Consider the following 12,173-nt stretch of genomic DNA (forward strand, 5'->3'; position numbering starts at 1 on the left):
TGTAAGCTATATAAATGATAATTATTATCACAGATAGTACAGTTCAGGATATTCTTGCTTACTGTATATATATACTATATACTGTATATATATAGTGAACCTCTTCTGAGGTTCATGTGACAACATTTTTTTACCAGCATTTGTTACCAGCTCCATTGAAAAAAATAAACCCCTAATTTTGAGCGGCTGGGCCAGCCTTGAAGAGTGGTGCCGTGCCCCGGCGTGTTAGCGGTTTTGTTCATTTTTTTAAAGAACTGCATAAATGCTTTTTTTTCAAGCATTTACGCTATCATTAACATTCTAGCGATCTTTGGCTAGAAGGGCTTTCTCCCCAAGCCTCATGGATAACATGTGTGACACATTTGCCTCCCTCGCTCTTATTTGAGCACACACAGACAGATGGCAAGCTCCCCGTACAGGAACCACGAGGCGCCTTGTGTGGTCTACAGTCTAGACAAAGCACTGTTTGACAATGTCACTCACAAACAGGCCTTCTGGGTAGCAGAAATGGCACGACTGGATTTACTGCTATACACATAGCCAAGACCAAGATTCTTATCATAAAACAGTGCAGAGTGACTGGACAATGTCACAGAGCTTTCGTGTACTTCAGAATAGCACAATAGGTTGACAAAATTTGTCTAGGCCGAGCACCAAATTGAACATCACAAGACGGGAGGCCGTCATTCGGTTTCCAAGTGCCGCAGGCAAAAAAGGGAAAGAATAAAACTCAATTTGGTCACTTTGTAATGAGCACAAGGAGGGAGGAGAGTTAATACAATTCACAGGCATACGGAGAGACCACATGTAACTGGCCTACTTTTGGGCAGTGGTGAGGAAAGAGATGAATAAATGATGCATTTGCAATAGATTTAATTCGGGCGTTATCATGGAGACTGTTTTTCGTCGGTGTGGTTGTCCTCAAGAAGGGTCACCCCTTCTTTTGGTTCCTGCTGAAGTTGACCACCTTGGTGGAGAGGTAGCTGTGTGCTCTGCATGAAACGAAGATCTGATAATAGCCTGGCTGAGGGTAATCCATGTCATTTTCTCCAAAAATGGAAGCCGCTGGTGGTCTAGTGCCCCTGCTGGCTGGTTTTACAAACTGAAATAACGCTTTGATTAAAATGAATGAAACTTATTTTAAATTTCCTTCCGGGCATATTGGTGTATTTCAAGCAGGTATTTCTGTCCATGCCAAGACCTGAATTTAGTTTTTTTTTTTTCACTTGATATGATATGACTGACAGCACTAGCATACATTTGGGAACAGACAGAATTTCAAGCGATAATTCATTCAAGTTTCCCCACAAATACGTCTGCCATAACATAGCAAGTGCTGCTCTAACAGAGGCACTTTTAAGGCCTGGAGCACTTGTGTCTAATTGAAATCATCCAGTTGACTGTTTTATTAGCCTTGAGATAATGAAGATTTGCAGAGCGGCGCATCACTTCTTTAGCAATAGAAGCTCGCCAGGGTAACCGTTATATCTGACCCTTTCCTTGTTTTTCATCCCTTCCGCTGCTTTAACAGCCACCACTTAGGCCGCATCTGGCGCCTGACGGTGCTTTTCTTTAATGAATCTGTTGCTAAATTATACGCCATCAATACCTCTAAATTGCCCCGGCAGTGTAAAACGTCAATCAATGCCCTTGAAGCTTTGATTCGCCATCAAGCGAGAGAGTGATACTTTCATTAGTTTCACTTTGTTAATGTCTTCAGATTTATTGTGCCTTTGCGGAGCGGCCGACTTTATATCACGCTCTGATTTAAAGCGTCTACAAATAAAACGTCCGGTTCACTCCTACAGAAACATTTTTACAGCATCTCCTCTACTGCACAAAGCATGTAACCATTTCCAATAAAGTTTGCCGTCTACCTTGAAGCTGCTCTTTTGAAAAAGTTGTCTGTCTGACTTTGTAACGCAGCAGAACGTAGAGAACAGAGGCAGCTGAGATCAGCACATTCCCACCATTTCCTGCTAAAGAAATTCAGCAATTGGAGAAGCATCATAGGTCATGCAGAAATCTGACACCCTCCTGATGGTGTCTGATGGATGGACGTCATTTTTAGACAGTTTGCGGTAATTACTCAAGTTCACAAAGTTAACTAAACACCCTCAGTTAGTAGAATGGCTGTTACAACAAAGGAAAATGAAGACGAATGTCCTTCATCGCGTAGAAAATCCTGCAACCATTGGGCTAATTAAAGTGACAGCTAAGGTTATATTAAAATAAATATGGGAGCTAGACCTGCTCTTGTGATTCTCTATTATAAAAGAGAGAATCACAATGACACCAGTTCACATTTTCAAAGTCCTTGTGCTTAGCCCATTGAGGCTTTTTAATATGATATACGCATACATATACGTTATATAGTAAGTGGGGATATATCTGTGCCTGACTATGATTGTTTTGCTTAAATCCAAAAAGAAATGTCAATTACTAAGTGTCAAAGTCCACTAGTCAAGCATAGACAGTGTTCACTTCACCTTCGTTGGGGTACCGGACCACTGTTGTACCAGTATAACCACACATTTCTGTACCAGTTGTACAATGGCAACAGTCTGCTGCTGTGTCTGTATGTTCTCTCCAAGGCACTGAATCAAACACTCAGACCACCTGCAGAGTCAAATGAAGAGGTCACCAGATGAATCCTAGCAATGACCTGCTGACGAGACGAATCAGCATGAAACGTTCCAGAGGGTCACCACAGCCACCACCACCATAACAACTAGAACTTCAGGGATCTTCAAACAGACCAGTAGCATTATAATGCCATGGTGTCCTAGCTGTTAAGGAAGCAGCCCCGTAATCAGAAGGTTGCTGGTTTAAATCCCGGTCCACTGAGGTGCCACTGAGCTAAGCACTGTCCCCACACACTGCTCCACGGGTGCCTGTCATGGCTGCCCACTGCTCACCAAGGGTGATGGTTAAAAGCAGAGGACACAATCACTTCACTTTACTCTGCACTGTCAAGTAACTTCCCACTCTCGACCCTGGAATGGCATCCCTCGCTCCTTCTCAAGGTTTCTTTTTCTCTCTTACAGTTTTTCCTTGTGTGCAGAAGGGTCAACTGTAGGGTCTGTCAAAGCCTGTCTGTGACATATTGTATGTGATTATGGGCTACATAAGAAGTAAATGTTGTTGTACTTGTTAATTCTACCAATTCTCTATTCAGCCATTTTATGTAAAACGAAAAGAACGTTTTTTTTTCAATCTTCGCATCATAAGTTACTCATCTTTTGTCAACGACTGCTCATTTTCTCAAAACAAGCTTGAGAAAGTGATGTTTTCTTACAATCAAGGTCTAAATGGGAATATCAGTTGGTGATGGCAATTTTATGGTACTCCAAAAATTCAGTACCAAAAAAATTATTCATTTGTTTTAATTGTCTTCATTTAAATGTGACAAACATCATTTAAATATGAATGAAATAGATTTTTAAATGTTACAGTCTACCTTATATTCAAATTATCTCCAAATAAAAATCATTTTCTGAATAGAAACATTTGGTTTCAAAAATGAATCTTGAAAAGCAACATTTAAGTTAACAATGCAACATTACTGTATTAAAAAGATATGTGCTCTATTAATGCCAAATCAGTTATTTATCATTTTACATTTGATGTAAACAGCACCAAGTTGAAAATAGGCTTGGCAATTACATCATGTCTATTAGTAATAAAAGCTACTGTAAACCTCCCATAAGTTAATTCCAGTCTTAGAAGACTTCCTTAATGACGCTCATTAAACATTATCTTATTTCCCTCACTGTTCCTTTCTGTAATCTTGTTTTTACTAAATCAGGCCGGGCCCAGAAGAATCTCTATTAAAAGTACATTGCCGGCCAGCGCATATTTGTTCATCTGGATCTTTTCCGTGAGTGTAATTCAGGGGAATAGCAGCAAAGTTGCAATTTCCTGTAATTTACGAGGAAAGGGGGCTTTGCTCCTGGGCAAACTGGGGCAAATGACTCTCCGGATATTTTCTTTTCTCTCTGTCTCTCTCTTTCTCTCTTCTCAACTATGCAGACCTGATGTCTAATCTTGAATCTCCTCCTGCTGTGGTCTGCAGGAGAAATATCGGTCCGTCCGGCATGAAAAGCTGCAAAAGAAGGCCAGCCGTGGAACGCAGAGGAGCCGCTCCTCTGACGCTACAGGTCGTGATGAGCTTCACGACACACAATTTCACCACTGACGTGCTGTTCCTTCTTTCGAATCCCTGCCGTTGGTGAACATCCACTCTACAGACGTCATTGTTGGAGGCCTAATGAGGGCGAGGTTGCATGTTGTACCAGCAACTTCCTGAACAAGCGGCAGAATTGAATTATTTATGTTCTGCTCATATGGAAGGGTTATCATCATCAATGGAGCGGCCCAGTGTTCCGTAGGTGCCACAAAGTGACACGTCAGCAAAGAGAGCCTGGGAGAGAAGTGCTTACGTTCTAACAATGTTCTCCGTGCTGTTATGAAAGGCCTGGAATCACACCGGGGGGGGAATTATGGGACTGTGAGGCTACCTCACAGGCCCCACTTTTCCCGAGACAGTGTTGTGGAGAACAGAACATGATGTATGCTTTTGGATTCTGCTCATTGGATTTTAGCGCAGGGTCCATGGGGGCCGATCGTGAGCGGCGGGCAAATCTGCTGATTCCTCTCGATTGTGGGCTCGGCGCCGAGCGGCTGCGGTGGTGACGCATTGACAGGTGAAGCCAGCGCCGCCACTCCCACTGCCGAGAGCTCGCCCGGGGGAAATAAAGCGGGCCGCGCCCGGGGGCCTTGCGGATTAGGACGAATGAAGACATTCCTGGACGTCAGCACCGGGGCTATCTGTCCGAGTGGAGGAGCGCGGCAAACAGCTGGCCGGCCACCATCGATTTCATGAAGGGCTGGACGCTCCCACTGACACACAAACAAACAGCGGGGGTCCGCCGGGAGACAATTCACTGTTTGCTGAGGGGACATTTTAACAATCAGTGTGACCTACACACTCACACACACACACACAAAAATTCCAATTCACTCCCAATGCACTGACACGGGCCAACCGGTGCACAGGACGACTCCGCGCCGAAGAGGAACTGTTACAGTGACAGAACCAAAAATTAGTGAAGTCGCAGAGAACCATCTTTCAGGCACCAACTAAAAGATGAGAAGACCCCATTGTTGTGCCAACAGCCTTGCCCGTTTATGCCTCTTCCAAGGCGAGAGAACTCTAATTGGATTAGGTTTTTGATAGGACGTCAAGCTTCAGGGGGCTGCCGCACTTCCCTGCGCCATGAGCCAGAAAGGCACTGACCCCTGAAGTGTCACCCTCCAGAGGATGGTAATGGCACCACTGAAGAATGAAGCACTCCTCCAGGCTCTATTTCCCAGCATGCCGTTCAGTGTGGAAGGACAAATAAGTGGAGGGTGTAGCTCGGGTGGAGAGAATAACAAGGAATAACAAGCATTCATTCAAATGAATATTTTGTCTGTTCTTTCCTTCATGTAATAATTTCTTCAAATCTGTTTTTGATTTAAAAAAGAAAAAAAAAAAAATTTTAATTGTAATTATATATGCATGTTCATTTAACAATGAAAAACATTCAAAATACAAGAAAGTATTCAGTAATCAAGTTATAAAAAAAAAGATCTGTGGTGATTAAAAAAAAAATATCTGTTCTGCATACTCAAAGGACCTGGATATCAGGCAATAAAATCGAATATTCATCTTGTAATATTATTTATGTTGATGGTGATATGCAAATTAGGTATAATTTGGGATTTATTTTGAGCTAAATAAAGAATTGCCAGAATATTTTTTTTTCTCATAATACATCTGAAAAATTGGTTATATATCCGGTAGATGGCACCAAATATAAAAGCCTAAATATAATAAAATATAAATTTTAGTAACTTAAAAAAAGGGGGTAGGGCATTTTGCATTCTCTGACTGGAATATTATATTAAATGAATGGCAATGTAGTCAGTAATCAGCCCATTAATGTTTTATTTCTTTTATTATTACATGGGGCTCAGACCTGTGACAATCCGGGCCCAGCTTTGAAATATGATGTGCCCTGACCTTCCAGTCAGTCTGGCTGCCTGACAATGTAATCCAAACCGTAATACTGTCAACGGACCGTCCTTCCCCGGACGGTAATCCTAAAATGCTTGCAGCGGCGGCCTGCGGGTTATTTAAGGATTTCGGGCCAGAAGCGCCTACGTTGGTCGCGTGGAATTAGGAGATGTGAGCTCGGCTCCCAAATCCCCTTAAAGAGCCTCCACCCAGCGAGACACCGAGCTGAGGACAGTCCTGCCATCACCATCCGAACGTCCATGCACTGATGGGGTCGAGGTGGGGGGGGGGGGGGGGGGGGGGGGGGGGGGTTCAAGGGGAATTGAAATTAATGAGTGTAATCAGTGGCCAGCGGAGAGGCAGGCAAGGGCAATTAATATAAACAGGCTACCAGGCGGCAGATCTGTATTAAGACGGCAGACGTCCTGGAGGATCCAGAGGACGGGGGCGCCCACGGCAGGCCGGGCCCGGCCCGACGGCCGGCTGCCACCCTCCGATAACGCCCTGATAATCTGAGCGTTCTCCGCGCTCGGAAACCGTACTGGAAGCTCATTAGCGCCTAATCGGCCGCTCCCGCGCTCGTTTGACGGCGGTGGAGTTGTGCCGGGGCGGCCACTGCTGTTGGACACGTTATTATCACCCCGCGGTGTCTGACAGCGCCAGATGATTCTGTTTTCGGGTCTGGGTTCTCCGGAACGACGCGACCGGCGCGCCGTAAACACACGCGGCCACACCGCCGCCCGACGTGCTCTGGTACTTGTTCCTTTAATTCGCCGGCTAAACGGCAACGTCAGGCCGAGTGTTTGTTGCCCTTGTTCTCGTGCGTTCTTGGATTTCTACTGTTTATGGGAAATAATTGCACGCGTGTAAGGCTACACCGGGCCGCGCAGGAGAGCACACCGACAATGATTGTAATGGCCGCCTCAGAAGTCAGGATCAATTTGCAGTGAGAAGGAACAACGGTGTCAGACGCCGCCGCCGCCAACGTCTGGAAACAGCAGCACGTCCCACATGGCAGGAAACGGAGAGAAGCCGCCTTTTTAACGCTTTTCCACACGTTCCTCTCACAGTCGCTGTAAGGTTTGACACTTGAATATTGAGGCTGGGATCAATGTCATGCTGTTCCATATTATCAGTGGATTATATCTATATTTTGCAGGTATATACAGTTGGGGCCAAAATGATTGGGTGGTAGTGGCCTAGCGGGTGACACACTCGCCTATGAACCAGAAGACCCAGGTTCAAATCCCACTTACTGCCATTGTGTCCCTGAGAGTTAAGTGTCTCAGGGACACAATGGTAGTAAGTGTCCCTGTAACTACTGACATTATTTATCAGGGCGTCTGATAAATAATGTAAATGTAAATAATGAAACATTTTCCTGAGCTTCTTCCCAATGTTTGCAGGACTGATGACACCTGATATAACTATCATTAGTGCTATTTAATAGCTTTTGATACATTTTGTATTATATATATAAAAAAAATAAAACATTTTTAGGCTTGCTTTATGTCAGAAATATCTCCATGTGAATGTTTGCTTACAGAAATTAACCAATCAGCTTTGAAACCATCCCTGTCCAGTCAACTGGGCCCACAGCATGGTGCTCTGGGCCCTAACAACATTCAGTCCGCGTGAAAAGACTCCAAGGAACAGGGCACCTGAACACATGAGAGGGACGACTGCTAGGAAATCAGTCTGGAGCTCAGAAAGAAGAAGGGGGGAAGCCCCACTCCCACCCAAAAGCCAGTCGTGGTGTCTGAACTGCTGCATGTTGCGCAGTTACCAAGTACAAGAAACAAACCTGGCCGTGGCCTCTTCTGGAACCAACGTTTCAAGGAATGTAGTTGTGAGGGCTCTTCATCGTGGTGGTCTTCAGGGCCATTGTCCCTGAAGAGCCACTTTACTCAAAGAGTGGCACATCAGAGCCCGACTGAGGTCTGAATGTGAACATTTGAAAGGTAAGTCTGAGTTTACTCAGATGGATTACTGCTTAATCCATCTCAGGGTCATGGCTGCTGGAGCCCATCCGGGAACGCGCGCCATTCGCCAGTCCGCCTCGTGCACATCCAGGAAACCCAGAGAACACCCAACATAGGGAGGGCACGCAAACTCCACACACAGATGGGGAACTTGGATTCTGCGGCGCTCAGGACGGCTGTGTTGAGAGGGATAGGTGCCCACGGTTGGTCTGAGGACTCATGATTCATCAAGTTAAACTTTATTTGTACTTTGTAGAAGTGATGTAAAAGTTTCACTCACAAACAACAATAAATTAGAAGCACTTTTAATAAATCCTGAAATATGATTTCATACCTTCTAAAAGGACCGGTTTAACAGCCTGTTCGTCAGAAAGTTATTAATTTAATGGCGTGCAATTCACTGTAAACTTCAAATATACGGTTTCCTGCGTGACCAGGCCAACAAGTCTCGGACATGGGGCGCATTCACAAACTGATGAATTTCATCACATAATCGCTTTAAAAGCCTCAGACTTGGCTGCGCATCAGAACGCAGAGTGAGAACAGTGAAGCTACTACGCCCCCAAGTGGAATTTCTTTTCACATCAAAGTTCTATTGTAATTAAAAGTATAATATGGATTTTTTACATTTAAATTTAAAGAATTTAAACACGTTTGACCAGAATGCTTTGCAGGGCTTAATTGTTAAAAATCGATTTGAGTCAAGCTCGTTGTTATGTTAATGATGAATTATTAAATAAAAATAATAATAATAATAATTCTTAAAATGAAGCTATTCAGAGACCCAGGGGTTAACAGTTAATATAACTTGCAATGAGAAACACACTTGTCCATTAAAAAAAGAAAGAGAAGACGTGTAGAAGAGAAGGGTATTTTTGAGCTTGTGAGTCACACTCGCAGCTACGGCCAAACCACTTATTAAAACGTGGCAAGCCGAGTGCCATAAAGACGGGGGGGCATGCAGCTTGTTATTTTTCTTTCTGTGAGGTGAGCGGGAAAAAGATCCTTTCATTCGCCACAACTATGGCCTGTGTGTGTCATGAAAGCGCGGCCGCGGAACAGACGTTAAGGACGGCCCGGGACTTTGAAGCGAATGCCAAGAATAATTTCCCACGTTTGACACTTCCCACCGAGACCGCAGCGTCGCTGGACGCCACGCCCGCCAGCTGGGCCGGGCCCCGGGACCCCTGCTGGGCAGAAGTTTCCCCCAAAAATGGCCCTGGCAGTGTGACTGTGCAACTCATTTACCAGAAAAATAAAGTACACTCGAAATGACTAAATCTAAAGGACATGAGGAGCGTAGGAAATTAACTGTGGTAGTAGCCTAGTGGGTAACACACTCGCCTATGAACCAGAAGATCCGGGTTCGAATCCCGCTTACTACCATTGTGTCCCTGAGCACCGACACGGTCCCTAAGTTGCTCCAGGGGGGGACTGTCCCTGTAAATACTGATTGTAAGTCGCTCTGGATAAGGGCGTCTGATAAATGCTGTCAATGTCAATTGTGTACCTTACTTAAGTGTGAAGGAAGCTGATTTCTTTTGTGTGCGTGTCTTTCTAAATCCCCAGGGGAGGAAAATAGATCTGGTAACATGTACATTTCCACGTCGTGTTCTACATGTACATTATTGTACGCCATGCAGAAATGTATGGAAGATTTATTTGAGCCTGGAGAGGGTGGTGCGCGGGAAGTAGAAAATAAATATATATATTGACATACACACAGAAACGAACCGTTCACTGGAAATTCGGTTCTGTCTAAACAAACTGATACGGGAAAACAAAATGAAATTAAAATATAACTACAAAGTATGAAAAACGTTTTGATTCTCAGGCCATAATAATAGCCAACAGAACCTAACCTGTGCAAGTAAAATTGAGGCACAAACTAGAGAGACCTGCATGACAACCCGTTCAGGGCCGAGCTGCCATCAAGCGTGCGTTAGGAGGGTCAGTGCAGCAGCCATCAGCTGCACAGCAGCTGGAGGTCGCTGGTGCTGTAGGTCAGTGCGGGCGTGGTCAGCTCCTCTTGACCGCTCAGAGTGTTCTGTCCTCTTATTTTCAAGTGAATGAACTTGATCTTCCAACTGTTTTTGTTCAGCGGGGCGCGTATGATGCCGAAGACCTGCTCAAAGATGCCCAGGCAGGCGTGCTCTCGGTGAATCGTCCCGGCCACCGCCACCGCCACCAGCCCGTGACGAGAAGCTATGCACCTCAGGCCCTGCGACCCAGTGTTGGGGCAGAACAAGAGCTTCTCCTCGACGCAGAGGGCTTGCAGGCGCTGGCTGACCAGCACCGACCCCTGGAACTCCTCTTTATTCTCGGTCCCCGTGTTGCACGCGAGGGAAAGCCTCGCGTCCTCCCAGAAGTGATTGGCACCCCATTCCTCGGGTGTCTGGCTGAACGCAGGGTTCTGGCTGTTGAGGACGTGGAAGAACCAGCCGCAGAACTGCTGGCCCAAAGCCTCCAGGTCCGAGAGGCCGTCTCCCTCAACCTTAACGGATTCTGACTGGAAGGGTGAAACAGGAGACGAGTTCAGTTACAGGTACGGACCTGTGAATCCAACATTCATGCCTTGCATGTACAATTCATTTACATATTAACTGAAAAGCACAGACGGCCAGATGGCCTTTTATATCGGTCGCGTTGGTCCCCTAATACTGTATCTGAAGTCTCTTTCCAAGCATCAGCCTTGGTGCAGATTTACAGCCACTCTGAACCAGTCCCGCAATGAGATTTCCCAGGATGCACCATTTTGGTGTCTGTAGCTTTAAATGCTAATGAGGAGGAGAGAGGAGGGACTAGGAGGAGAGCGGCCTATAGAAGTTGATTGGGTGGTCGCGGAAGACCATTCACCAACCACAACCTGTCCCCATATGATGACATAAGGGGACAAATTCCAGATCCAGCCGTCTGAGCTGCCAAAGTACTCTTTACACCGGTCCCCATCTCTAGCCACTACAGGGGAGCTCGTATTTATGTCAAATAATCTTGCAAATTGTAAAATGTTCATGTCACGGAAACTTTAATGCAAGTCATTTCATTTATTATATGTTTTTGACACAAAAGTGAAATTTATTATCGGCACAGATGAATCCAACTTTACATTAACGGGTTGTAATGGAATACAGTAGAAAGCAAACCATGTTCGGAATGTTCGGAATACAGGTCATTTGAAAAAGGGAGAAGACTGGAAGAACACATCTGCCATAACTATAAAAACCTGCTGCACGTGGGCCCGTTGTTTTTATTTGCTGTGTCTGTCTCCGCCGGCGCCCTCTAGTGGAACTCCTGCAGAACTTTCCATTTGACGTTGAATGACGTTAAAATTCGGTTTAATCAGATATTCAACCATACACGACATTTTTGCAACTGGTACACTTAATTTCGTTCGAGGTTAAAAATAAAATCTATTGTAATAATAAAAAAATAATAATCACATGACCCTGATTTTGCAAGAGGAAAATAACCAAATAATAAAACATTCAAAACCCTGTTTATTGTCTGAAAGTTGAGTCATGGCAGATTGACAAAGTTCTGTGGATGCAGAATGAAACGTCTCTACATTATAGAAACAAAGTCCAGTTGCCATGATTCAACTTTTAGACAAATTCACCTGGATGACTGACAATCTTCACAGACAACCCTGTTTATTAGACAACAATTACCTCCCCAGACGACCAAAGCTCAAGCGTCTTCTTAATCAGCTGGTGCTTCTCAGCATTTGCAGGCGTAACAACTCCCTCGTTGGCCAGATATTTAAATATAACGTCGCGATGCACCTTCTTTCGCTTCAGGAACTCCTCTGCGTTGTTGGAGTAGGCAACTATGGCCGCGACGGCCTCTGTGAACAAGACAGGGGCGTTCAAATCAACACTGCAGGAGCAGGCAGCGAAGCAGCGAGCCAGCACAAGACAAACGTTCACATCGTCACCCTGTATGCTCGTCACGGTGATCGCACGGCCAGTGACCGTGTCGGTGAGCGCCAGTACGTCTTCCGCCGCGAGAAGACTTAAGATCTGCTTGCATCCCTTGACCTCCGCTGAAGACAAACGAGACATTTTGTCCCCAAATCGCTTAATATCGAAACTAAATTTGGCGCAGAGGAACGCATTTCACTTCCGGGACTT

The 12,173-nt window shown here is 45.1% G+C and overlaps 1 protein-coding gene across 1 annotated transcript; it reads right to left on the reverse strand.

Annotated features, from left to right (window-relative positions):
- Window positions 1-9,689: 9,689 nt before the first annotated feature.
- Window positions 9,690-12,159, reverse strand: c9h3orf38 (chromosome 9 C3orf38 homolog). The gene is made up of 3 exons (XM_028990789.1): window positions 11,978-12,159; window positions 11,712-11,887; window positions 9,690-10,552 (listed from the first exon to the last, which is right to left on the reverse strand). Exons 1-3 carry the CDS (start codon window positions 12,102-12,104, stop codon window positions 10,010-10,012), a joined length of 846 nt encoding a protein of 281 aa, XP_028846622.1. The 5' UTR covers window positions 12,105-12,159; the 3' UTR covers window positions 9,690-10,009.
- Between the last annotated feature and the right edge of the window lie 14 nt (window positions 12,160-12,173).

This window comes from Denticeps clupeoides, chromosome 9 (assembly GCF_900700375.1).
Source record: "Denticeps clupeoides chromosome 9, fDenClu1.1, whole genome shotgun sequence".
NCBI classification, from domain to species: Eukaryota; Metazoa; Chordata; class Actinopteri; order Clupeiformes; family Denticipitidae; genus Denticeps; species Denticeps clupeoides.